General features: G+C 50.4%; 4 protein-coding genes across 4 annotated transcripts; 2 read left to right on the forward strand and 2 right to left on the reverse strand.

Annotated features, from left to right (window-relative positions):
* The first annotated feature begins 1,526 nt into the window (after window positions 1–1,526).
* LOC121450576 (tropomodulin-4) lies at window positions 1,527–5,003 on the forward strand. Its single transcript, XM_041655685.1, has 9 exons — window positions 1,527–1,708; window positions 1,953–2,109; window positions 2,530–2,646; window positions 3,133–3,222; window positions 3,357–3,487; window positions 3,570–3,677; window positions 4,043–4,186; window positions 4,379–4,523; window positions 4,883–5,003. Exons 1-9 carry the CDS (start codon window positions 1,586–1,588, stop codon window positions 4,903–4,905), a joined length of 1,038 nt encoding a protein of 345 aa, XP_041511619.1. The 5' UTR covers window positions 1,527–1,585; the 3' UTR covers window positions 4,906–5,003.
* A 484-nt stretch (window positions 5,004–5,487) lies between these two features.
* LOC121450578 (sodium channel modifier 1) lies at window positions 5,488–8,606 on the reverse strand. Its single transcript, XM_041655687.1, has 7 exons — window positions 8,399–8,606; window positions 7,957–8,027; window positions 7,649–7,737; window positions 7,447–7,541; window positions 7,258–7,346; window positions 6,481–6,660; window positions 5,488–5,637 (listed from the first exon to the last, which is right to left on the reverse strand). The coding sequence occupies exons 1-7, from the start codon at window positions 8,447–8,449 to the stop codon at window positions 5,538–5,540; spliced, it is 675 nt and encodes a 224-aa protein (XP_041511621.1). The 5' UTR covers window positions 8,450–8,606; the 3' UTR covers window positions 5,488–5,537.
* A 58-nt stretch (window positions 8,607–8,664) lies between these two features.
* Window positions 8,665–15,086, forward strand: LOC121450577 (lysM and putative peptidoglycan-binding domain-containing protein 1). Its single transcript, XM_041655686.1, has 3 exons — window positions 8,665–9,553; window positions 13,146–13,507; window positions 13,867–15,086. Exons 1-3 carry the CDS (start codon window positions 9,374–9,376, stop codon window positions 14,003–14,005), a joined length of 681 nt encoding a protein of 226 aa, XP_041511620.1. The 5' UTR covers window positions 8,665–9,373; the 3' UTR covers window positions 14,006–15,086.
* LOC121450579 (tumor necrosis factor alpha-induced protein 8-like protein 2) lies at window positions 15,046–16,007 on the reverse strand. Its single transcript, XM_041655688.1, has one exon. It carries the CDS (start codon window positions 16,005–16,007, stop codon window positions 15,453–15,455), a length of 555 nt encoding a protein of 184 aa, XP_041511622.1. The 3' UTR covers window positions 15,046–15,452.
* Between the last annotated feature and the right edge of the window lie 11,514 nt (window positions 16,008–27,521).

Consider the following 27,521-nt stretch of genomic DNA (forward strand, 5'->3'; position numbering starts at 1 on the left):
TAAAAAACAAAAACAAAGCCGGGCGATGGTGGTGCACACCTTTAATCCCAGCACTTGGGAGGCAGAGGCAGGTGGATCTCTGTGAGTTCGAGACCAGCCTGGTCTACAAGAGCTAGTTCCAGGACAGGCTCCAAAACCACAGAGAAACCCTGTCTCGAAAAACAAAAACAAAAAAACAAAACAAAAGGCTTTGCTATAGTTCATGCTGTTCTCCATGTTGTAGCAGCCCTGCCTCAGCCTCCCGTGTGGCGGGAATACGGGTGTGAGGCACTGTCTGGCTGCACTGACATACCACCCTATGTTCGGTGCTTTGAACGGAGCAGGAGCAGGCACCGCACAGTGGGAGTCATCTGATCTCCCCTGGAGGACTCTGCTCGTAGGGGAAGAAAAGGTGTCATGGCTGGGACTGGCCACTAGAGGCTCTCAGGGCTGGGCAAGGTATGGGGTCTGTGTATATGTGATCTCCCACCACTCCCCACCTGGCCAGAGCTAAAATAATAAAATGCTGAGCTCACTGTTCCCCCACTCTCTCCCCCGGCACCAGACTCCTCCTGCTGACCGGACGGTGCCCTAGTAGAACAGACGGACCAACTGACAAGGGGAGGTGAGAGGTGGCAGCTAGGACTGGTGGGTGGGAAAAGAGGGGTCTTCTGGGTGAGGGCCTGGTGGGTGATAGGAAGGAAGAGTGGCCCCAGGGGAAGTGAGCTGGTGTGTCCTTGCCTCTGTCACTCTATGTTTCTGCGACGTCCCTGTCCTGACTCTGTGCGGCTTATGTTGCTAATGTCTCCCTTTCAGGATCATCTTCCATGTTAAGCATGATGTGTATGTAGAGGTCGGGAGCATTCTTCACACAGTGAAAAGCTTACTCGTCCCACTACCCCATTTAGAAGGCTTTGTTGTTTTTGTCCAGAGCTCTGGTGTCACCTTTCTGGTGACAGATTATGGGAACCGAATGCCTTCTGAGGCCATATTGCCCTTCTCCCAATCTGGAAGTGCCCCAGCTTCTAAGCCTTACTTTCCCCTCACAGTTTAGAATTTTAGCAAATACAAAAAGTAAGATCTTGGTCCTTTACAATAAAGGAGGAAATGAGAATGGCATAAGAGGCCGCCAATCCAACCCAGCCATTCTTCCTCACTTACCAGTTTTGGAAGAGGCCTGGGTGTTGGGGAAGAGAGGAGGAATTTCCCTGGAGCTCTCTGTCACCCCCTCCCACCTTTCAGTGGGAACTGGGCATGCAGCCACTGTGCTGACAGGGCCTCCAGCAGCTGTGTCAGGGCAAGAGACACTGTCGGGTAAAGTAGGGGAGGGCCCTGTCAGTTTTTCTCCATCACAGTGGGTGCGCAGACCCAGCCTGGAGCTTAGACTCCTCAGCCAGAATGGCTGCAAAGTGCAGGAACCAGGAAGGAAACTGTAACAATGAACGGTCTAATCTTTCCGTCCCCAGTAGACCCTGGTCTCCAAGGTGTCTAGCTCAGTGTTCTAACCATGGCTGGACTTCTGTGTCCTCAGTATCCATGTTCAACACCTTTTCCCATATCCCTCCAGGCTGTGAGTGTCGCACGGTGGGGAGGGGGAGGGGCCACCATGTCATCATATCAGAAGGAACTGGAGAAATACAGAGACATAGATGAAGATGAGATCCTAAGGACCTTGAGCCCCGAAGAGCTGGAACAGCTGGACTGTGAGCTACAAGAAATGGACCCTGAGGTAGGGGCACCAGCACAGGGACCGGAGCATCCCTACACATGCGGGAAGGAGTGGATGCTGGGTGGCTGAGACCAGTGCCTGAGCCAGGGAACCAGCACAGGGGTCAGAGCATCCCGCACATGCGGGAAGGAGTGGATGTTGGGTGGCTGTGACCGGGGCTACCAATAGGACCTGGAATCCTAGAAGGGCCAGGGAAAAGATGTCTGGAGAGTGCCTGATTTGTTCCCCAAAACTCATCCCTAAGAATATGCTCCTGCCAGCTGGACTGAGACAACGTGACCAGACAAAGAAGAGTCCAACAGGGCCACTAGACCGAGATGCCCTGTTGCAGTACCTGGAGCAGCAGGCACTGGAAGTCAAGGAACGTGATGACTTGGTGCCCTTCACTGGCGAGAAGAAAGGTACGGGCACCCTAACATCTATGCCCTACAGGAAGCAAACGGCTGTCCCTGGCACTTTTCCGTTAGCTCCCCTCCCCTTTCTAGCAACCATCTATCAGGAATTCCAGTGCTGGACACCTGCATGCTAGTTTGTTCTCTTCGATTTTTGTTGTTTTCAATTTTTTTTTTGAGGTAGGATCTCACTGTGTAGCCCAGGTTGGCCCTGAGCTAGCAGACTGCTAGCTCAGTTTACCAAATGCTGGGATTGCAGACACATGCTGCCTCACCAGCATGTGTGTACTCTTCAGTTTTTCCAAGAGTGGAGAGGACAGGACTCAAGGGTCCTGTGCTTGTGGGGAATTCAGGCTTCAGTCTGACCCCACATGGAGAAATAAAGGAAGGTGGATGCTCTTCCCGAACTGTCCTTCATCCCTCCATCAGGGAAACCCTATATTCAGCCCAAGAGAGAAATCCCAGCAGAGGAGCAGATTACACTGGAGCCCGAACTGGAGGAGGCACTGTCCCATGCTACAGATGCTGAAATGTGTGACATTGCAGGTGGGCAGCCGGGAAGTCAAGGAAGGTGGGAGGATGGGGCTTGTGCCATCTTTACCTTGATACAGAACTAGAGGGAAAAGTCCAAGCCAGAACATGGACATCTGAGAAAGCCTAAGGCAGTGGTTTTTAACTTTTATTTGTTTGCTTGTACACTGGTTCATTCTTTTTTTTTTTTAATTTAATAAGATAACATCCCAGGAGTAACCTTCCAGGGATCATAAAGGCAGATGAGGCTGAAAGCAGCAGAAGATCTTGTCTGCAGACAGGCCTCACCCTCTAGCGGCTCCTCAAGGGGCTCCCCGAGCCCTCTCAAATTCTAGAAATCACTCTAAGGCAGGTGCATGGAAGAGACTCCTGGAGCTGAGGGAGGGTGAGAAGCTCGGCAAGAGTGGACGGTCAGGCTGTGGAACTGCTTCAGGAGAGAGGCAGGAGGCAGGCCTGTGGCAGGTGCCTTAACTGCCATGTCCCTCTGCTTACCCTCACCAGCCATCCTGGGCATGTACACACTGATGAGCAACAAGCAATACTACGATGCCATCTGCAGCGGGGAGATCTGTAACACCGAAGGCATTAGCAGTGAGTGTGCTGGGGGAGCTCCAGGGGCTGAGGAGGCTCCACTGTGAGACATGCTGCCTGAAGGTTTAGAGAGCAAGTGGGGAGATGGAGTAAGGGATATGTTGGGGTTCCCTCTCGGCTCTTATCCCCACCAGGTGTGGTACAGCCTGACAAGTATAAGCCAGTACCAGATGAACCCCCAAATCCCACAAACATTGAGGAAATGCTAAAGAGAGTGCGGAGTAATGACAAAGAGCTGGAGGAAGTGAACCTCAATAACATACAGGTATTTGACTCCCATCCCCAAATCGTAGCAGGAATAGCTGTGGAGGCATGAGGATCTTTAGTCCCCATCCTGTGTCCCTTAGGACATCCCGATACCCGTGCTCAGTGAGTTATGTGAAGCAATGAAGACTAACACCTATGTCCGGAGCTTCAGTCTGGTGGCTACAAAGAGTGGTGACCCCATCGCCAATGTAAGGCTGGCTGCTGTCCCCAGTCCTCTTCCCATACCCTGCCATGCACTCCTGGCAAGGGCTGTCTTTCTGGTCACACTGGGGGGTGCTGTTCCCATCATGAGTTATATGGCAGCCCTCAGAGATCCCGTACCCTTACCTCTCTGGCTCACAACTCTGAAGTTCCAAGGCATTTCCCCCCAAAAAACAACCTTCTCTAGTAGCCTCGATCCTGCCGGTGATCTTAACCTTCACGCTTTCACCGACTCCCCAACCCTGGCTCCTCAGGGAACTGCAAAGGGCTGTGTCCCTCCTGCTCCCCTTCTGCCTCTCCTCAGTCACCTACGAACCTGTCCCCAACCTTAACACAAGTCCCTACCACCCAGGCGGTAGCTGACATGTTGCGTGAGAACCGTAGTCTCCAGAGCCTGAACATTGAATCCAACTTCATCAGCAGCACAGGGCTCATGGCTGTGCTGAAGGCAGTTCGGGAGAACGCCACTCTTACCGAGCTCCGTGTAGATAACCAGGTCAGCATTCCGACCCCAGGGTCACTCATCCAGCTAACACCCACTGAGTTCCTCCCTGGGCAGCTTATTGGGCAGCAAGGGGACCAGCACTCCCTTCACCTACTCTAGAGAAACAAGCCTCTCAACTTCCCGGAGACCCGTGGCTGGGCTGAAGAACCATAGGTTTCTGACAGCTTCTGCCTCTCTCCTCAGCGCCAATGGCCTGGTGATGCAGTGGAGATGGAAATGGCCACTGTGTTAGAGCAGTGTCCCTCTATTGTGCGCTTCGGGTACCACTTTACACAACAGGGACCACGAGCTCGGGCGGCCCAGGCCATGACCCGGAACAACGAGCTGCGTAAGTAGCTGTGGAGCCCGTGTAGAGACGAGGGCAAGTGCCGAGATGGGCACTGAAAACAGACTTAGTGATGGAGGCTTGGGTAGCTGGCACACACGCGGAGAGGAATGAGTGAGAAACAGATACAAAGTCCATCTTCCCCCAGCACACATCTGTAGAGAAGCGGGTGGGAGCTCGGCATGACAGTACCACCCAGAAACACGTCCTCTTATTTCCCAGTGTGTTCTTGATTTGTTGTTAACATGGGACAGGCCCCTGAGGTGGCATGGGGCAGCAGTTTATAGTCTAAGGAAAGGGGAAGAGAAACACACCCTTGCCAAAACAAGAGATGAAGCTGTGTCACCATTCTCCCTTTATAGGTCGCCAGCAAAAGAAGAGATAGTGTCACGCTTCCTTTTGCTAACAAGAGATGAGAGCCCTGGACACATAAGTCCTCATCTCTCTTCCCTTTCCTGTAAATAAAATCCCTTTTGTTCACGCCGCCTGTCTCCTTCCTTGGGTTGGGGTGGGAATCTTGGCGCTACCCCTCAAGGGTTACTGCCAGTTCATCAAGGGATTATTTATACTCTGGGGATCAGCAGGCAGGGAGGTTCAGGTTACTAGGAGGAGGGGAAGCTCTGTTCCTTGTGTTCCCCATAAATCTGCCAAAGGCTTCAGTCTCTTCCCAGGGCACTTGGCTGCAGTGCTCTCTGCAGACAGAGGTGGCCAGAGCTCCTGTGCCCATTGGCCATCCACATGTGAGCTGAAGGAAAGGGACTGAGGGTGGAGGTGGGGAGGGAGTCAGACTACACGAAGGGCAGGGACCTCCTCCTGACAGACTTATTAATAGGGCACCGGGCTGAATGCAGCTGACGCTTGGCAAGGCTTTGGTAGAGAGTGGGGGAGGGGTCAGAGTATGGAGCCATGGACGCTGCAGGAAAGGAGTGGCCAGGCTGAGAGGAACAGATTTGAAATCCTAAGGTCGAACAAGGAACAACTACAGTTTATCTGTGGAAGAAATGGGGCGAGGGGTTGTTAGTCCATGGGGAGATCAGGGGGCTCTTCCTCATCCGAGTCAAATTCAACATTCTCATCTTTTATCCATCGGCCTTGTCCATCTGGGACCCATCCCGAGCTGGAAACATCAGAGAAAAGACAATGGGTCAGGAGAGAGGTCTTTTGGTTTGTTTGTTTATAGAGACAGGGTTTCTCAGTGTAGCTCTGGAGTCTGTCCTGGCACTCACTCGCTTCTGTAGACCAGGCTGGCCTCAAACTCAAAGATTCGCCTGCTTCTGTAGGCGGAGACTGCTCATCCGTTTCTTGGCCACCCAGATCCGAATAATCACAAAGAAACTATATTAATTACAGCACCGTTTAGCCAATGTCTCAGGTGTATTTCTAGCTAGCTCTTACATCTTAAATTAACCCATTTCTATCAAGCTATGTATCACACGGCTGTGGCCCACTGGTAGGCAATAGGCATCTTTCTCCTTCAGCAGTTACACGGTGTCTCCCTGACTCCGCCTTCTCTCTCTCTCTCTCTCTCTCTCTCTCTCTCTCTCTGTTTGAATTTCCGGCCTGGCTTTGCTCTGCTAAGCCACTGACAGAAACAGCTTTATTCATTAACCACTTAGGTAATAAAACATATTCACAGCATACAGAGGAGAATCCTACATCATTCTCTGCCTCCCAAGTGCTGGGATTAAAGGTGTGTGTCACCACCGCCCAGCAGAGAAGAATTTTATGAATAAGGTTCACGGTGCTGAGTCCCAACCCCGGGACCCACAGGGTAGAAAGAAAGGACCAACCCACATAGGTCGCCCTCTGACTTACACAAGTGTACCCCAACATAAATAAATAAATGTAATTTAAATAAAAAGTTACTGGTGATTAAAAAAAAAAAGCAGCTGGATTGGTTTGAAAAGGGTGGGTCAGGGAAAAGTGAAGGCAACCCAAAGAATGTGATTGGCGGACTAACCTTCGAAGGGTAAGGTAATGGTTCAGGATTCGTCGTTTCGTGGGGCTCATGGGAGCAGATGACTCTTTGGCATGCGATCCTGCCTTAGGTTCGGGTTCCCTACTGATCTTTGCACTCTGGAGTCCAACCTCTGGGGCTGGCAAAGGAGAACTGGAGACAGAGGGAGCAGGGGCTTCCGGTCTGTGTAGAGAAGAACCCAAGTCTTGCAATGCATTGAAGGAAAGCAGCAGTTACCATGCCTCCCAAGCCCTCAGAGCAGTGCTTCCTGAGCTGAGCTCCTGAACTGAGACGGGGACAGGGTCTTACTCTGCACCAGAATGGCCTTGAACTCACAGAGATCTGCCTGCCTCTGCCTCACAAGTGCTGGGATTAAAGGCGTACGCCACCACTGCCCAGTTCAATGTTACTAGTCCCCACTTTCTAAAATTTATCTTAAAAGTCATAAACTATCATTTTTCTTTCTTTTTTTAAATATTTATTAATTATGTATACAATATTCTGTCTGTGTGTATGTCTGCAGGCCAGAAGAGGGCACCAGACTCCATTACAGACGGTTGTAAGCCACCATGTGGTTACTGGGAATTGAATTCAGGACCTTTGGAAGAGCAGGCAATGCTCTTAACCTCTGAGCTATCTCTCCAGCCCCTCATTTTTCTTTAAACATCTCCACAATACAATAAATATTAGTATTGCTCAGAATACACTTTGGAGAGCAATAACTTTAGAGGCATCTACTTCCTTCTACCCTTTCCCACTCGGGTGTCCAAGTCCACAAACCTGTGTTTCCTCCGGCAGCAGCTGTTATAGTGGGGAGCTCTGTGCAGAGCACTCTGCGTGATCAATCGGGTCTGGGTTAGCAAAGGCGCCTGTTTAGGGAGGAAAGAGACAGATCAGAGCTGCGAGAGCAAAAGTCCCTTCAGGTCTGGAGCATGCAATACAGCCGGAACACCTGACCCGCTCTCGCACCTCAGCTTTGGTTTCTGTCTTCAGGTCTTTCTGCTGCCTTGGATTTTGCTCTGTTTCCTTGCCTGCCTGCTTTTTGCCATAGAAGAGCTTCAGACCTGAAAAGCAAAGGGGATGCAAAGCACAACAGCAGGGGGTTTGCTAAACTAAAAGTCCAGAGTTTATTCTCCATCATTCTTCCCTTCCCTCCTTCCCCTATACTTACTGGACAGATGCTTCTTGCCTGCACGGTGGGCAGTCAGCATGGCCAGGGTGTCCAGTACTGGGCGATGGGGGCAAATGGCACACGCAAAGCTACGGAAAGGAGAAGTGAAGTGAATGATAAACCCGTGCGAGTTCCAGAGCAGGCGGTGGGGCTGTTCCTGCTGGAGCAGGGGCTCCGCCTGTCAAAGCACTTCTTCCAATCGCCACTTCCCACCAAAGAATCCTACCATACTCCTGAACTACTCAGTAACAAAAGTCTGTTGAGCCTCTGATCGCAATACCCAGGCTCGATCCACCCTTCACGCTCACCGTCCATCCCGCAGCATCAGCGCCTCATCCTCTGGGATGTAGCTGGCCAGCAAGTCTCCAACCCGTCGTTTCTGCAGAGAGCAGGACAGGAGAAATGAGGAAGTGGGATGGATGAAAGGGATAAAGAGTCAAATGGAACGGGGCCATGCAGACCATAGGGTAAGAAGGAGGCATCACTCAGTTCTGGTCCCCTAACAGTGCAGCTGAAGCTGAGCAGTCTCACAGTCTCTCTCTCTCTCTCTCTCTCTCTCCCTCCCTCCCTCCCTCTCTCTTTGGTTTTTCGCGACAGGGTTTCTCTGTATAGCCTTCTTGGCTGTCGTAGAACTAGTTGTGTAGACCAGGCTGGCCTCGAACCTCAAACTCTGCTTTTGCCTCCCAAGTGCTGGGATTAAAGGCGTGAGCCACCATTGACCGTGGTCTGATTCACACTAGGGCTTCTTACTTTTAGCACATTGAGCTGACTCCAGTCGTCCCCTTCCCTCTTGAAAGACATCGCAACTGTGAGTCCCAGAAATAATAAATTCTCCTACTTCGCTTCTCCTTCAGGCCACCGTAGGAAGAGTAGGGTATCGCTTTCTCTGCTTCCTGTCTTTTTCAGGTTGAGCCTGTACTTCCGAGGATGCATTTCCACGCATGCACTGCGCGAGCCGGAAGACCCGCCTCCAGCGCCCTAAGGGGGCCTGCATTTTCTCTGACGCCCTGAGGACGCTTTGCCTCTTGGGAAATGAAGTCTTTTAGTTATTATTTTTTCCTATTTTTCGAAGAGCTTACCGTTCACCTGAATACAGGCCCGCGCATCTCGAAGGATCCAGGTGTTTGGAGACCAGGAGCCTGAATGCGGAGCCGGCGTTTCGGGGTGGGACATCCCGATGTGGAGTGAGGCTTCGGGAGTCTCAGTGGACTGTGTACTGCGAACTCTCGCAGTCCTCAGGCTCAGCGCCCGCAGCCACAACCCACCTGGGGGTGGGCCTGATTTGGAGCCGAGAGGATAGGGGCGCTCCCGGCGGCCTGGCTGCGGGAGGTGGGGGCACACTGAGGGAAGCGTGTTGGTGAGGGAGTCTAGGGTTCAGAGGTCAGAGATCAGGCTTGCGAGGAGTTGGAGGGGGGCGTCGAAAGTCGAGGGGGGCAGCGACTGACAACTCACGCAAGATATTTATGAGTAAGGGGCTTGAGGAAGGAGAGATGTAACCGGTCTGGCAACCTTCTTCGGGTACGGGCTGTGACCCCGTACTCGCTCGGTAAGCTGCAGAAAGAGGAGGAAGACCAATGTAGTCTCTCGAGAGCCACGAGACTGAAGAGAGACGAGAGAACGGAAAAGGAATTCCCTGAATATCTATTCCTTGCGTTCGGCTCTCACTGTTGGCCACTGAGCCAGGCTTTCCTCAGTTGTGACCGTAGGTCTTGGCATCCCGAGGAGATGGCTTCTCCCTCTAGACAGCCCCCACTCGGGGGGTCAGGGCTGCTGCAAGGGAGCCGTGCTCGTTCTTATGGAAGCCTGGTACAATCGTCCTGCTCCCCAGTGAGGGAAAGACGCCTGGAGCATCAGCTGAAGCCTGGAGATACCCTGGCTGGACTAGCTCTCAAATATGGGGTGACGGTGAGTCTTCCAAGGATTGGGGCTGTGATGACCATTTAGGAGAGAGTTGTGACCCGCTAAGCAGGCTTCCCTGACGTTATATTAATTATATTGTGTCTGCTTTGCCCTTCTTACTTGTTTTCACATCTCAGTGCAGTACTATCTAGTTGGGACACATCCGCCCCACTCTCCCAGTGGGAGGAGCAGCTCCTGTGGATTGGGCTGGCCGCGGGGGTGGTGGGGTTGGGGGTGGACCTATCAACCTGAGACTTAAGACTGATAACCAGTTAGCCTGCAGGTATGTCTGTTGTATGAGGGTTTCAGGTCCCCTGGAACCGGAGTTAGACGGCTGTGAGCTGTCATGTGGGTGCTGGGAATTGAAGCCGGGTCCTTGGAAGAGCAGCAGTGCTCTCAACCGCTGAGCCATCTCTGCAGCCCTGGTAACCAGTTTGATGAAGGTCAGATAACTTGAGTGTCAGAGGGAGGTTTCAGTGTCTTACTTAAGTCACTACCATTAGTCACGCAGAAACACTGGGAGTGGCTAACCCTTTACAGCAAGTCAGGAAGAGTTAGTAGAATTCCCCAAGTGCCTGCTCTAGTTCTTCCCGCTCCAGGGCTGTGCTTTCTTTCCAATGAGGCACAAAACAAGTACCCTCTACATACATCGAGTATTTCTGGTCACACCTAGGAGGAGTTTGATGGGCATAAAAGTTAAAGTTGTAGCCATCCCCTCTGGATCCTGTTTTACTGGTAACATACAAACAGATGTTGAATTTAGACAAATTCCCACGCCTGCTGTACTTAAAGCATTATAGTAACCCTTCCTGGAGATAAAACATAAATGTATACTGTTGTGTTCGTGTTTAAATTCTGTGAGAAACGGAGAAGAAGCAATGGTTATGTAAGGAATAGTCATGAGGAGTGGGAAACCAGGAACTATTCGTTTTTATTTGGAAGTGGGAGTGGATATCAGTTGATGTGGAATTTTGTTTGGCGGGGAGGGTGGATTTTCTAGTCGGTATGTCACTGTGTAGCCTAAGCTGGCCCGGAACTCACAGTGCTCCTGTGTCGTGAGGGCTGAGATGGGTGTGAGCGATGGACGCTATGGTAGGTTTTCCTCACTATGGGCCTTGAAGACTTAGAAACCTTGCCCTCCGTGTCCCCTTCTACAGGTCTGTCTGACCCAGATGTTTATGTCTTTGACTTCCAGCTGTGCACAAGCTCTTTTTTTTTTTTTTTTTTTTTTTTTGGTTTTTTCGAGACAGGGTTTCTCTGTGGCTTTGGAGCCTGTCCTGGAACTAGCTCTGTAGACCAGGCTGGTCTTGAACTCACAAGAGATCCTCCTGCCTCTGCCTCCCGAGTGCTGGGATTAAAGGCATGAGCCACTATCGCCTGGCTTTTTTTTTTTTTTTTTGAGTGTACAAGCCCTTTAAGAGCAGAAATAGTTTCCTTTTAACCTTCCGTCTCTAAATTCTGGCCTAGTCTCAATTACATGGAAATTTAACAGCTATCTGGAAGCACACCTTCAATCCCAGCACTCGGGAGGCAAAGGCAGGCGTATCTCTGTGGGTTTGAGGCTAGCCTGGTCTATAGAGTGAGTTTTGGGACAGCCAATCTACCCTGAGAAACCCTGTCTGGAAGGAAGAAGAAAGGATGCCTGAAAGCCAGGCTTGGTTACACAGCCTGACAGCTGGCTCAGAGTTCTAGGCCAGGGCCACACATAGCAAGACCAAGGGAACTGGTGATTTGAAAGTGTAGCTCAGTGGAAGAATGCAGACAAGAGACAAGGCTAGACCCGTCCTGTGTGGGCTAGCTAGAGAAAGGCCTTGAGTCCCCACTTAGATTTTGTTGTTTAGCCCAAGAGGAGCCACAGAAGTTGCTGAGCCAGCTGGAGGGTTAATCAGATTCACTTTTCTAGATGGCAAGGGGAAGATCTGTGGACAGGAAAGAGGAAGAGCAATTAAACAAACAGTTAGCCCGGATGAGAGAGAGTGGTGTGGTGTTGGCATAGGACTGTGAGAACGTGTGTGAGAGTTTTGTGTATTTATAATTGTTGGAGGTCTGCTAGAGGTCCAGCCCAGGGCTCTGCACACGCCAGGCAAACACTGCACCGCAGAGCCACAAATACAGCCCCATCCAGATTTAGTTATTTTATTGTTAACCAGGTCTCATTATGTAGCTTGATTGCCTTCACACTCAGAAATCCCCCTGCCTCTGCTTTCCAAGTGCTGAGATTAAAGATGTGTACTGTCACCAGGCAGTGGTGGCACACACCTTTGAGCCCATCATTCAGAAGGCAGAGGCAGGGGGATCTCTAAGTTTGAGGCCAGCCTGGTCTATACAGCAAGTTCTAGAACAGCCAGGGCTACACAGAGAAACCCTGTCTCAAAAAAACCAGGAAAAAGAAAGGTACACTACCACACCTAGCTCAGCTTTGTTATTTTATTTTAAGTTTATTTTTAGTGTTTTCTTGCATGTATATCTGTGTGCCATGGGGGTGCCTGGTGCCCCCAGAAGTCAGAAAAGGGTTTTGGATCACCAAGAACTAGAGTTATGGATGGTTGTGAACCACTGTGTGGGTGCTGGAAATTGGTCCCCCTCTGCAAGAGCAGCCAGTGCTTGCTTTTTTTTTTTTTTTTGGTTTTTCGAGACAGGGGGTTTCTCTGTGGTTTTGGAGCCTGTCCTGGAACTAGCTCTTGTAGACCAGGCTGGTCTCGAACTCACAAGAGATCCGCCTGACTCTGCTTCCCAAGTGCTGGGATTAAAGGCGTGCACCACCACCGCCCGGTGCAGCCAGTGCTTTTAACTATTAAAACCATCTCTCCAGCCTCTCAGCTTTAATTATTAATAATTAATTTATTGTTATTAATTATTTAATTGTTAGCTTTAAATACTACTAGCTTGTTCTGTTTTGTTTGAGACAACGTCCCTGGGAACTCAAGCTAGCTTCAGACTCTTCTTGGCTGCCCCTAGGGAGCTGGGGTAGGAGGCTTTTGCCACCACTCCTGTTTGCTGCCTTAAATAGATGAAAGGGTTGTAGGTTGTTTTTTTGTTTTCTGCTGCAATAATTTTTAAAAATGTGAAAGTGTCCTAAGACTAGAAAATAGGAAAACGGTAAAACACGATTAACAGCAGCCTTTATGCTTGAGCTGGTGTATCATGGAGTCAAAGACTTGTACGACTGAAAACGTTTGCGGTGGTGGCTTGGGAAGATGGCCCGGTGGGTGCAGGCATGAAACAGTGCAGCAGTCTGGGCTCCGCTGAAGTGCACATATCCTCACCACCGTACCAACGACAAGAGTCCTAGATCCTGAGCCAGGCTTGGTTTGACATTAGCTTGGCCTACATAGCAAAAGAGAAAACAAAAAGTTTGAGATGCTATATAAGATTGGTGAATTTAGCCGGGCAGTGGTCGAGCATGCCTTTAATCCCAGCACTTGGGAGGCACAGGCAGGTGGATCTCTGTGAGTTTGAGGCCAGTCTGGTCTACAAGAGCTAGTTCCAGGACAGGCTCCAAAAGCTACAGAGAAACCTTGTCTCGGGGGAAAAAAAGGGTGGATTTTACTGTTGGTCATTCATTTTGGGTGTTTTTTGTTTTGTTTTGTTTTTTAAGATGGAACAGATTAAGCGCACAAACCGCCTTTATACTAATGACTCCATCTTCCTGAAGAAAACCCTCTACATCCCCATCCTGACAGAGCCCAGAGACCTGTTTAATGGTTTGGATTCTGAGGAGGAAAATGATGGAGAGGAGGAGGTACGACCCAGGAAAGATGGCGCTGGTTCACTTTCAGGGAAGAGGAAGAATCAAGAGTCAGGTTCAGGCCGGGCCAATGGTGAAGCCCTCCCGCCACACCAGGAAACCTCCACACCCATCCATGACCTTTCTGCCTCTGATTTCCTTAAGAAGCTCGATTCACAGATCAGCCTATCAAAGAAGGCTGCTGCCCAGAAGCTGAGGAAAGGGGAAAGTGGGTGAGTCTCCGGCTGACCCCTCGAAGGCCCTGCACAAACCCCTCTCTTTTAGCGAACCACAAACTAATAACAGAATGGCCTGGAAACGGAGGATATCCTTTTCCCCATATGGTTCCGAGGCTGTGAGCAGAGCCAGTGGCAACTGGAAGGGGGTGAGGCAGTGGGAAAGTAGGTTCTGTGGCCTCTGTGTTCTCACAGTTCTCCCTGAGGTAAGAACTGTGCGCAGTGTGAGGACAAGGGGTTTTCCCGGTGACATTGAGACTCTGTGCACCTCATGAAGCAAAGGAAGGCAGCCCTCACACCTTGCACTGGGTCCATTCTCAGGTTCTCCCTCACTCTTGCTCTTTCCTCACCTGCAGGGTCCCTGAGGAGGGCACAGGGCTCCACTTCAGCTCCCCTAGGACGCAGCAGCGAGCAGTGCTCGGTCCGGTACCACTGACCCGGACCTCCCGGACCCAAACACTGCGGGATCAGGAGGATGAGATCTTCAAACTCTGACGGTACCACTGACCCGAACTTCCCGGACCCAAACACTGCAGGATCAGGAAGATGAGATCTTCAAACTCTGATGTCCCCAGACTGATGCAAGAAGCAGGCTGGGAAGGAACAGTTGAGCTGGGAGGAGTCTAAGGTGAGGCTCAAAAGCAGAGCTTCCCAGCCTGCCTCATTCCTCTCCGGCCATTTTGTCCAGCTCTGTCAAGATTTCCTCAGCTGGGGACACTTTTTGCCAAGAGTTGGGAATGGGAACAGAACTCTTCCCAGTTCTTGGGCTGAATCTAGCGTTGTGCTTTAGATTCAAAGGCTCCTTTACAGCCTTACTGTCTCTTCCACCATTCCCTGGGTTAGAGCAGGGAAGCAGAGGACCCCACCCCCATGTTTAATGACGTTACCTAATTTATTTGGTGCTATATTGAAGTAATATTTATTTGCTATATCTAACTCCCTCCTCCTCTTAACTGAAATAATGTGATTTCTGTATCATTGAAGAGAGGGAAAGCCAGAGCTGGGAGCGGGCTGCTTCCCCTTCCCGCCTCTCGCCTCCCTAGCGAGCATGCTACTGAGGCCAGGAGTCAGTGACACTCACCACAGAGACTGGTGGACTGGACGGGCTGAGTCTCTCCCTGCGCTCAAGCAGGGTCCTAAGTGAGCAGTCCCTCCTAACTCTTGACAGTTCTTGGCTCTGAGAGGAAGCAGTGGGGCCGGGTACTGACAGCCTCCCAGTTCACCCCTTCACCTTCTTCCCTCTCCTGCTGGGCTAAGGGGTGGAAGAGGATGCCTTGGGGTGCAGGAGGCAGTTGCAGAGCACACCCCAGCCTGCCTGTGTTCCTCACCTCGTATCTCTTTGTAATCGGTAGCCCCGATCTGCAGTACAGTGTGTATTTGTTCCTGAAACTGAAGAATAGGCATGGCAGCTCAGTAGTACTGGAGGCTGCCTGCTTCTGTTCCCAAGTGGGAACCGGCGAGATGAGTCCTCGCCTCTATGTCCAGCCTGAGTGTGGAGCTGGAGAGATTAAACAGTGACCCCTGCGCGTGTTTTAGTGGTTTTATTTCCCCTGTGCCTCCCCTCCCCCAGCTCCTTCTAGAGACTTTGGAACCCAGCCTCTGGTATGTGTCCAAGGGCTCCCTCCAGCTTGAGGAGATCTAGAGGCCTCTGACCGCCGCCTTCCTGCTTCTGGCCTTCCATGCCCCCTTCTTTGGGTTCGTGGAAGAGGAGGATCCCGTTTCGGGCAGTTCTCCTGGGAGAAGCAGACCCGAGTTTCACTTCGTCTTCCTCAGTCAGCTGTTTCCTTTGCTGGCACGGGACGGGAGAGCCACCTCAGTCGGCCCATTGCTGTGCTCTGCCAGCAGTTGTGGGTGGGAGCGGCCTGGGGGAGAATGAAGCCAGGGATTGAAAAGCGCTTGAGCAGGGTTAGAAAGCCCGGTCAGTCATTTTGCCAGAGTCCAGTCAGAGCTTCCCCTCATCCAGCAGCTTTCGGAGCCCGTCACATATCTTGCCCAGGTGCTGAGTGAAGTCGGGCCCGTACAGGGCTGCGAGCAGGTCAGGGTCAGAGTAGTGATCAAACACGTGCCTGATGCGGTCATGTGACTTGGGGGTGAGGTGGTGCTCCACCAGCTCCAACAGAACGTCCCGGCACTCTCTGAGCAGGCCCGCTAGCACAGCAGCCTCAAAGGTGAAGTCCACCTCACCAAAGCTGAGCGCGGTCATCGCGCCCTGCCGCAGCTTCTGGCGAAAGCGGGTAGCCAGAGCCAGCTCCTCAGGGCCAAAGCAGCCACTGCGGTGCAGCACGGCCACCTTGACAGCCACCTTGATGAGGTCTTTGAGCACCCGCTGTGCCTTGGGCCGGCTGTGCGTGTACTCTTTGGACACACGGTAAAGCTCATCTAACACCTCGCTGCTGGTCTCGTCGATAAAGAGATGAGCTACGGACCGACCTGCCATTTTACTCAGTAGCTTCTTCTCTGCTTGTAGCGCCAGACTCTTCGAGCTGAAGGACTCCATGGCACTGGGGTGGGTATGTGGTCAGTCCCTAGAAGAGGCCACAGGCGTCCTTAGAGAAAGAGAGAGAAATGGCTTTTCCCCATTTTCTTTGTTTTGGCTGCTTTGTCTTCCCTCTCCCCATGGGGCCCCTCCATCCTGTAAGCCTTGCTTCTGCTTTTCCCTTTATTTCTGTAAACTCAGACTTGTGCCTCTCCAAAACAGCACAGAGGAGCAGGGAGAGCCTTGGCCGGAGGAGCGTGGTCATAATTGGGTTCTTTTTTTTTTCTTTTTAAGATTTATTTATGTATTATGTACAGAGTTCTGCCTGCGTACCTACACCATAGAAGAGGGCACCAGATCTCATTATAGATGGCCCTGAGCCGCCATGTGGTTGCTGGGAATTGAACTCAGGACCCCTGGAAGAGCAGTCAGTGCTCTTAACCTCTGAGCCATCTCTCCAGCCCAATAATTGGGTTCTTAGAGCAGGAAACTACTGCCACGATGGAGAGCCTAGTGCCCATTTGGCAGGAAATTTGAACAGATACCAGTTACGGATGCTAAATGTGTATCCTGCATCAAGAAACATAGGCACTACCCTCGTGTCTCCAGGCTTCGGATCAAAAAAGCCCATGTCAGTAGGGTACCATAGAACCTTAAAAGAAGTGGGATTATACGGGTCTCTAGAATCCTAATAAGAAGTCTTGGTGCCAGGCGGTGGTGGCGCACACTTTTAGTCCCAGCACCTGGGAGGCAGAGGCAGGCGGATCTCTGTGAGTTCAAGCCCAGGCTGGTCTACAGAGTGAGTTCCGGGACAGCCAGAGCTGTTAAACAGAGAAATCCTGTCTCGTGGGGGGTGGGGAGCACTTGGCATTTTCAGAGGCCTACTGTGTGCAGGTGCTTAATATGAACTGTCTCGGTTTCCAGTCTCCAGGCTAAGAGAACTTCTTGTTTGTTTGTTTGTTTGAGACAGGGTTTCTCTGTATAGTCAGTCCAGCTTGTCCTGGAACTCGCTCTATAGAGCAGGCCTGCCTCTGTCTCCCAAGTGCTGGGATTAAAGGCATGCGCCACCACCGCCCAGCAAGGCTAAGAGAACTTAAGCTACTTGTCCTAGTAAATGAGAAACCGGCTTCGAGGAGCGGGAGAGGTAGCTGGACCCACACACTCATAGGCGACTCACCATTGCCCATAACTCCAGCCTCAGGGGAATCAACAACTTTGGCCTCCCCAGCTACAATCATATACATAATTTAAAATAAAACAATTGTAAAAAATATTAGGCTACAAGTTAAATAATCCCCCCAAAGCCCCTTCTGTCAAGGAGTGGTACCAATAAGGTGTCAGCCCCCTGAGGAAGGCTGGGCGGCAGCAGTGGGGTTGGAGCTGAGGCCCTCCTGGTGGTGGAGCCGGTGCCTAAGGCGAGGCCATGGTCCTCCACTGTGCTTCTGCTTGTTTTGCTTCTTACTTCCCCCTCCCCTGCTCTGCAGGATGTGGCTGTGACCGCAATGAGGAGCAACCTCACCCTCTCCCCCAAATGAAAATGGGAGTCTGAAGAGGCAGAGGGAGACTAGCCAGGGGGCTTTCTCCTCCAGCTGAACCACTCCACCGGGAAGCTGTAGCCTTGATTTGTTCCTGGCTTGCCCTGGGCTCGGTAGGACTGCCCTCCACAGTGGGGGTGACTGCTCCATATGAGCCTTCCTGCCATCCTGGCCTCCCATTGCCTCTACTGCCATCTCCAGTTAGGTCCCTGTCCTCTCAACGTCTCTCTGTCTCTGGCCTTCTCTTTCTAGCCTCTACGTCGTCATCCTCGTGACCCTTGAGCCTAGCTAAGCTTTCCCTCTGTGCCACTGTCCTTCCATGCCCAAAGAGATTTTACGTCTCTAAACCTCCGCCGTGCCCCACTGTGCACCTCCATTCCCTCAGCCTGCACTCAGCCCTCATCCAAGGCCAGCCAAGGCCAGGTCTCTCTTCCAGATATGCCTTGCCCCATCCGCTACAGTGGTTCTCGTGGGGACTCAAGGATTCCCCAATACAGAAAGGAAGGTCAGGGTAAATGGGTAGGAGTATCCCGCACTGTCACCCCAAAACGTGCCCTTCTCTCACTGCCACCCTCTCACCTGCTGGGTGCCAGTCTCGCCTCGGTTGTTCCTGAGAGCTATCAGAATGGAGAAGCTCCTAAGAGGCCCTTTGGTCTAGCCCCACCCCAAGCCCCGCCCACCTACTCTCAACCTCCGGTTCATCATCACTGTCACCAAGAAGACCCGTGTCCCGAGAGCAACCTAGAAATAAGACAAAGGTCAGAAGGAATGGAATTCTGTAGGAAGCTCGGACTCTGAGGTGGGACGGGCCGATTGCACACCCTCTGCCTCAACTGCTTCTTTCTTGCTGCCTAATATTCTTGTGGTACTGAGAACGATGCAGAGTCCGGCTTTTTAAGATTTTTAATATGGGGGGTCGGTGAGGGAAGCGCTGAAGGTCATTGAGTGGTGCGGGAGAACAGCGTTATCACAAGTATCTTCAGGCTCGGGCAGGTAAGATTGGCACAGCCTGTCCTGTCCTCCAGTACGGGGGGGGGGGGGGGGGGGGGGGGGCAGGAAGCAGGTGCCAGGGTTAAGGCTGCTGAGCCATATGTGACCAGCAGGTGTCAGTATCGAACTGAAACACTAGTGGATCATGTACAGCGCCTTGCAGCCCTTAGAGGGCGCCAGTGAGGCGAAAGTATTTGCCATTAAGAGACTAGCAGTGGGCTGGGCGGTGGTGGACAAGGCCTTTAATCCCAACACTCGGGAAGCAAAGGCCAGGGGAATCTCTGTGAATTCGAGGCCAGCCTGGTCTACAAGAGGTAGTTCTAGGACAGCCAAGGCTACATAAAGAAACTCTGTTTTGCCAGGCAGTGGTGACGCACACCTTTAATCCCAGCACTCAGGAGGCAGAGGCAGGGGGATCGCCGAGCTCGAGGCCAGCCTGGTCTAGAGAGTGAACTCCAGGGCTGCAAAGTGAAATCCAGCCATACCTCCAGCTCCAGGGGCCCAGTGCTCTCTTCTGACAGTGTCCTGCATGTGCACGGTCCTAGACATGTGTTTGCACACACACAGACACTAATCTTCTATGTCTTTTTAAAATTTATTTATTTTTGTGTTTTTTGAAAGATTTATTTATTATGTATATAGTGTTATGTCTTTTTAAAACTTATTTTTTTTAAGATATACTTATTACATATATAGTGTTCTGTCTGCGTGCATGCCTACACAGCAGAAGAGGACACCAGATCTCAGTACAGATGGTTGTGAGCCAACATGAGGTTGCTAGGAATTGAACTCAGGACCCCTGGAAGTGTAGGTCGTGCTCCTAACCTCTGAGCCAGCTCCCAGCCCCCAGCTTGTCCTTTCCTGCACTGCTGTAGCCGTGTTGGTGCTTTCCTGTTCCAGTGTACCCTGTGGGTCTGCGGCCGCCTCTTCCTCTGTTAGCCTTCACACTTCTGACCCCTCTGCTGAGAACTCTCCCCAACTCCCAGCTGGTGCCCCCCCATATCCTCCCACTCATCCTCCAGGTATCAGCCCTCATGCCTCTGCCTTCTGAGTGAATTCTGGGGTTACAGGTGTGTATCACACAGGCTGTCCTCGTTCTCCAGACTGCTTAGCCTGTGTTCTGTAGTCCTCCAGCAGCACAGACTGCCCCATGGGAGCATGTGTGTGACAGTGTGAGGCCAGAAGTTGACAGTGGGCGTCTTCTACAGGAGCTGGGGTTCACCATTGAGTCCCTGGGATTCTCCTGAGCCTCCTTCCCCCAGCACTCATACCACCGTGACATGTGGCTTTGGTGGGTTCAAGGGATCCAAATTCAAATTCAGGTCTCCACATCTGTACCGCAAGCGCTCTACCCACCGAGCCACCTCCCGTGCCCCACACCCCCCTATTGTCATTTGTGACTTTATTAACTACCAGACCATGAACACATGAGGGCATCTGTGCCTTACCCTGCTCATAGACACCTCCTGGGTCAGAAGATAAGGGGCTGTCAGGAAACTTGCTTAGGAAGCTGCTGGCCAGGTAAGCTGAGTTCAATCCCTGTAACCCAAATTAAAAAAAAGAAAAAGAAAAAGGTCAGATGGTGTACACGTTAATCTTGCGGCACTGGGATGGCAGAGACAGGAGATTGCTGTGGCTCACTGGTCAGAACAGACAGCTTGGCTCACTTGGCTAGCTGCCGGACAATGAGAGACCCTGTCTTACAAAATAAGGGTGATCTAGGTGTGGTAGCACACACCCTTGATCCCAGCACTAGGCAGCAGAGGCAGGTGGACCTCTGAGTTTAAAGCCAGTCTGGTCTGTCTCAAGTTCAACCAGGACTACATAGTAAGACCCTATATCAAAAAAAGTGGGGTGGTAGGGTGTGCTGACACTTGAGAAAAGACACCCCAGGTTGACCTCTGACCTCTACATATACACGCATGCAAATGCACAGGGGTGAACACACACACAAAGACGATGGTAAGGAGGAAACTGCCGATGACAGTTACATGATATTGTTCTTATGGGAAGGTTTGACTTTTGTTGTTTTATTTTTGTGTTTGCTTTTTGAGACAGGCTTTCTCTGTGTAACAGCACTGGTTGTCCTGGAACTCACTCTGTAGACCAGTCTGGCCTCAAACCCACAGACATCCACTTGCCTCTGACTCCTGAATGCTGGGGTTAAAGGCGTGCGCCGTCGTGCATGGCTTCTTTGTAGACAGGCTGACCCTGCACTCACAGAGCTCTCTGACCCTGACAGAGTGCTGAGCTTTGGTGTGTATGGCCACTCCGCCCCACACCCTCCCGCCCTTTTATTTTCACCTTGCCGGGAAATTTGCCCAGGGCCTTTGTGCGCCAGGCAAATGTCCTGCCGCTGAGCTGTATCCTGAGCTCCTCTGTAATATATAAGCAATTCCAGTAGGAGCTGAACCCAGCACACAATTAACAATAAACTTAGAAAATAACAAGGAGGGGGCTGGAGAGATCGCTCAGAGATTAAGAGCATTGCCTGCTCTTCCAAAGGTCCTGAGTTCAATTCCCAGCAACCACATGGTGGCTCACAACCATCTGTAATGAGGTCTGGTGCCCTCTTCTGGCCAGCAGGCATACACACAGACAGAATATTGTATACATAATAAATAAATAAATATTAAAAAAAAAAGAAAGTAACAGGGAGTTTTCAGAAAGAGAGAACAGGCCTGAGACACAGGTCAGCTGTTAGGCACCCTAACTGTTCTCCACAGGGTTCGGTTCCCAGCACTGAAGCCCACAATCCTGTGTAACTCCAGTCCCAGGAAAGCCGACCACACCCTCTTCTGGCCTCTGAGGGCACCAGGAATTCTGTGGTACACAGACATGCATGCAGACAAAACACCCAAATTCATAGAATAATAAATAAGTGGAACTAATTTTAAAAAGAAATAAAAAAAAGCCGGGCGGTGGTGGCACACGCCTTTAATCCCAGCACTCGGGAGACAGAGGCAGGCGGATCTCTGAGTTCGAGGCCAGCCTGGTCTACAAGAGCTAGTTTCAGGGGCTGGAGAGATGGCTCAGTGGTTAAGAGCACTGCCTGCTCTTCCAAAGGTCCTGAGTTCAATTCCCAGCAACCACATGGTGGCTCACAACCATCTGCAATGAGATCTGGTGCCCTCCTCTGGCCTGAAGGCATACCTTCAGACAGAATACTGAGAATACTGTATACATAATAAATAAATTAAATCTTTTTTTTTTTTTTTTGGTTTTTTGAGACAGTGTTTCTCTGTGGTTTTGGAGCCTGTCCTGGAACTAGCTCTTGTAGACCAGGCTGGTCTCGAACTCACAGAGATCCGCCTGCCTCTGCCTCCCGAGTGCTGGGATTAAAGGCGTGCGCCACCACCGCCCGGCAATAAATTAAATCTTAAAAAAAAAAAAGAGCTAGTTCCAGGACCGGAACCAAAAAAGCTACAGAGAAACTCTGTCTTGAAAATAAAAAAAAAAAGAAATAAATAAAAAACTAATAACAATGGGAGTTAGAAAATCAAAATATAAACCACTGGAAACTAACGTGGAGTGGCGGTGATCCTGGCACGCATGTGGGAGGCAGAGGCAGGTGGATCTCTGAGCTCAAGGGCAGCCTCCTCTCTAGTGTGTGGTCCAGGACCACAGAGAAAGCATCTTGAGAAAGAAAAGAAGAAAACTAGCATTTTGGCCGTGTAGAAGAGGAGCAGACGGTATTGATTACAGATCTTCTGGCTTTGGGGTCCTTACTGTGTTCCTGAGAGTTTTAGGCTACGAGTATGGTGACACAGGTCCCTACTGCCAGTGCTGTGGCAGTAGAGAAGGAAGATGAGCTGTCTTGGCTCCACAGTGTGTTTTAGGCAGCCCGGACTACATGGCCCCCTGCTTCAAAGAGCAAGAACAAAAGTCTAAGCACGCGGTCCGATTTACGTCTGTGAGCCATCTTGATCCCGATATTCACAGTAAGGCTAGCCCTCAGGAGACTGGGGCAGGAAACCTGCTGAGCGGACCAACCTGGGCTGTGAAGTGAAACCTTCTCCAAAACTAAATTCACACACATACATGCATACAAAGATGTTTTAAAAGATTAAATGATACCTGGTGTGGGGGCACATAGTTTTAATCCATGCCCTCCAGAGACAGAGGCAGGTCGATTTCTGTGAGTTTAAGGCCAGCCTAGTCTACTTGGAGAGTTCAAGACCCAGTAGGGCTGCATAATGAGATCCTGTCTCAAAAAGAAAACAAAGTTAAATGATATCTTTTGGGTTTTATATTTTATTTATTTATTGGTTTTTCAAGACAGGGTTTCACTGTGTAGTGCTGGCTGTCCTTGAATTTACTCTGTAGACCAGGCTGGCCTCAAACTTGCAGAGATCCGCCTGCCTTTGCCTCCCAAGTGCTGGGATTAAAAGTTTGTGCCACCTCTGCCTGGCTTGTTATTGAATTTTTAAAGTGAAAGAGTTTATTAAATATGCTGCCAGAGGAGCCACAAATCAGAGTCCATCATTTGATTTTTGTTTTGTTGTATGTAGTCAGGTTCACTTTAAGCTCATGGCTAGAGACTGAGCTTGCCGGGCAGTAGTGGCCCACACCTTTAATCCCAGCACTCAGGAGGCAGAGACAGGCGGATCTCTTTGAGTTCGAGGCTAGCTTAGTATACAAGAGCTAGTTCTAGGACAGGCTCCCAAGCTACAGAGAAATGCTGTCTCGGAAAAAAAAAAAAAGAGTCTGAACTCAGGGCTTCATATACTAAGTAGACAGCCATCACTGCCTTGTCCTTAATCCAGCTGAGGTTCAGCATGGTGAAGATCTCTTTCATCAGTCAGGCAGGAATTCGGCCTGATAAAGATGGAGCCGGTACACGGTTTGTAATCTACTCCACCCTACCTTGCCCCTTTCTATCTTTGATACTTTTACTTATTCCTTATTGATTGCCAGACATTATAACTTAAATGCTTGGGATAAAAAGACAAAAGACACGATGCCCACTGGGCGTGGCTGCTCGCTATGGCAGTGTGAACTCTGCAGCCGCTAAGGAGATCTTGGGTGTGGCCACACGGTGATAGACAGACCGAGGAGCTCCAGGCTGGCAGGACCGCAGAGTGTGACCCTGCTTGTTGCTGTTTAACCAAAATTCCTGTTTTTGTTTATTACATTTCTCTGAGAAGACTGTGTTGACCTTCCGGGTAGAATTTACTCGCCAGGACATAACTCCTTATATTTCTGTGGGAGCCAGCGCGCGTGGCCTCTTCACTGGTTCTGAGTCTGACTCCATTGTAGTCTGTGCCGATGAAACCTGGCCTGCCCAGAACCATACAGAAGTCCAGGCCTGGTGACACACACCTTCAATCCCAGCACTCAGGAGGCAGAGGCAGATGGATCTCTGTGGTTCAAGGCCAGCCTGGTCTACAGAGTGAGTTCCAGGACAACCAAGACTATACAGAAAAACCCTGTCTTGAAAAAAAGAAAAGAAACAAAAACTAACCAAACAAACAAACAAAAAAAGTAGTTCAGGCCCTGGATCCGAATGCTTGAATCGTAGTTGATAGTTGATACCCAGGTCAGTGTATTCCTAGACCCCAAACCTGGCAGCTCTAGCATCTGGGAAGTTATCTTCATAGCTTTGCCAGGATTCCTTCTGCCCAAGCCCTGCTGCGCAGTGAAGAGCGGTCTTTTAATTTCTCCTGATGCCAAAGCTTGTGACTATGAAGCTCCTTTCAGCCTGATCCTGTGCCATGATGAGGAACAGGAAGAGCAAATTTCCTTTTTTTTTTCCTAATTTAGTTAGTTAGAGACAGTCTCACTATGTGGCCTTCACTCTGTAGACCAGGCTGGTTTTGAACTCACAGAGATCCACCTGCCTCTGCCTCCTGAATGCTGGGTTAAAGGCCTGTGCCACCACCCCTGGCTAAGCCCATTTTTAGACTGAGTGGTGAGTACATCTTAGAGCTAAAATGGAAATAGCCAGCAGGTATTTGTCTAAATGGGGGACTCATGCACAGCAGAAGACCTGAGCTGGACCCTGGGTTCTCGGGGAGAGGCTCTCAGTCAGTCATTGCAGCAAGCGGGTGGGGATTGTCTTGGCCGGGGAGAATACACCGCAGAGGAGCTGCCCAGGGATGTGACCCTAGAGACCACCCACACTTAAGGCGAGGTCGATGAAGCTGTTCACAGATTTGAGAAATATTTATCAAGCCACTTGTCTCTGTCAAGAGAAAAAGAACCCTCTGAGGTCAAAGGGGAGAAGATTTTAAGGAAGGAGAGAGGTCAGTGGGGTCGAATGCCATACTGGGGACAAAGGGATGAAGGCTGAAGAGCTGTTCAAGAGCCTATTGTGACCAGGAGGTCATTGGCAGCCTTGGTGACAACAAACTCTGGGAACTGGAGGAAACAAAAGGAAAAGTGATTCAGGATTAATGAGAACCCAGGAAATAATCCAGCAACAGTTTGTCACGCAGAAGTCACACACTAAATGCAGACATGGACCAAGAGAAAGTCTGGAGTTCTCATTCTGTTTTGCTTTTGATACACTGTTGCCTCAAGCTCAGGCTCTCCTCCTTTGGAATTGTAGACATGTGCTACTATGGCCATCTGAAAACCTGGCTGACCCAGAGCTTTGGCGTGTTTTGGGCAGCACTTCAGTAAGGAGCTGCAGTGTAGCCCTCGCTTATTTTGAGACAGGCGCTCACATTATATCCCTAAACTCCCCACAATCCTCCTGCCTCCTGCCTACCTCAGCCTCCTAAATTATTTCTCATACTGGTCTCAAGTTGCCCAGGTTAGTCTTGAATTCCTGATTCTTCTACCTCTACCTCCAAAATGCTGGGACACACTGAAACATACACGCGCACACGCATACACGCGCACACACGCATATGCGCACGCACACACACACACACATTGAAGGAAAGATGTCAGTGGAAAAGAAAAGCCAGGTGTGGTGGTACATATCTTTAATCCCAACACTTGGGAGGCAGAGGCAGGCGATCTCTGTGAGTTAGAGCCCAGCCTGGCCTACAGAGTAAGTTCCAGGATAGCCAGGGCTCTTTTACACAGAGAAACCCTATCTTGGAAAAAAAAAAAAAACCAACAAAATAACAACAACAACAACAAACAAACAAAACAAATGGGCAAACAAAACCATAAGGAAAGAATTAAACATACAGAAAAGAATGGACTGTTGAGATGGCTCAGCAGTAAGGAGCACTGGCTGCTCTTGCGAGGACCTGGGTTCAGTTCCCAGCACCCACATCACACCCACCTACAACTTTTGCTTCAGGAGATCCAGCAGCCTCTGCTGACATCCACAGGCACTACACACATGTAGTACACGTACATGCATGCAGGCAAAACACGCACATAAAGTAAATCTAAAAAAATAAAGGAGCGAAGGGCTCCGGTGGTGCCCTAAGTCTGTGGTCCCAACACTTAGAGGCTGAGACAGGAAGATGACAAGAGCCAGTCAGACACTCTCTCAGAGCAGTGGTCATCAGAGGGAGACTTGGCACTCCACACCTGGAACCCCAGCACTCAGGGCTGACAGGAAAACTGTCAGAACTTGAGGCTACTTTGGTCTACATAGAAAGCACCAGGCTAGTCTGGGCTACAGAGTGAGACTCTTTCTCAACCGCCACCACCAAAAATTGTAACTCTAGTAAATAAGACAATTTAAAAAGAATAGGTGCTAAATACAGTGGAACTATCCCCATAGTCCCAGGTACTCTGGTGACTGAGGCAGGAAGATCATTTAAACCTGCCTGGGAATTTGGAGGTCAGTTTGAGGAACAAACTGAGACTCGGTCTCAAATAAGAGGAGGAATTTAAAGATGTAGAATTATGTTCCTAAGTAGAAAAAAATTAGTATAATTGTTTTTCAACTAATGTGTTAACAATAAATACTTATCAGCCTGGCCTGGTGAGAAAAGGCAGAGGGCTTGGACACTCAAGGTCATCTGTGCAGGGGCCACGTGAGACCCTGCTTCAAAACAAAAACAAACGTCTGTCTGGGACGGTGGCTCGAGGTAGAAGTGCTAGGTTCTGACGACTGCAGCTGTCCCAAGACTCATGTAAGAAGCCGGATGTAGAGGCGGGCATCCTGGGGCCCACAATCCTAAGCAGCTATGGGAAGGAGACGGGAGAAACCACCCTTGAGCTCAAAAGCCAGTTTGCCCGGAGTGCACATCACAGCAGCGGAAATGAAAGACTTGCTTAGCAAGGTGGAAGGAGAGCACCGACTTCCAAAAGCTGTCCTTCACACAGAGTTGGGCTTACTCGGGGACGCGTGCACAGATACAGTTCTGAAAGCGTAGGACAGATGTTGAAGTCTGCTGTCAGCTTGTTCTGTGCCCAACAGGAGCTGCTGAGCAAAGCGGACATTCTGCATGGAATGTGGAGAAGGATGCTGGGGTGTGGTGGCACTGACCTAGGGTTCCAGCTACTTGGAGGGCTGGCACAGGAGGCTTGAAATTTCAAGGCCAATCTGGACTAGAAGTCAGCCTACACGATTTAGTTAGAATTTGTTTCAAGATATGTGTGTGTGTATACATATACATATACATATGTATGTATATATGTGTGTGTATACATATACATATATGTATGTATATGTATTTGAAAAAAGAGAGAGAGTAAGAAAGGCTGGGATGTAGCTTAAAACTGCCCAGCAGGGATGGCTCACGCCTTTAATCCCAGCACTCAGGAGGCAGAGGCAGGTAGATCTCTGTGAGTTCAAGGCCAGCCTGGTCTACAGAGCGAGTGCCAGGACAGTCAGGGCTACACAGAGAAATCCTGTCTGTCTCAACCCCCACTCCCCCAAAATGTTCAAAGCTGAGAGTCACACACACATGCACACGTTAATACATACACTCACACAATACATACACTATCACAAACAATATACATGCATGCACACACACACTTATATGCATGCATTCATTAGCACACACAAATGCATGCACAGATACATGCGCAGACATGCATACACACTCTCACACCCATGCATACATGGGGGCAGAAAGGGGATGTGGATGCC

Source organism: Microtus oregoni, unplaced genomic scaffold (genome assembly GCF_018167655.1).
Source record: "Microtus oregoni isolate MIOR12 unplaced genomic scaffold, Mior012 000007F_ref0000211, whole genome shotgun sequence".
In the NCBI taxonomy this organism is placed as follows: Eukaryota; Metazoa; Chordata; class Mammalia; order Rodentia; family Cricetidae; genus Microtus; species Microtus oregoni.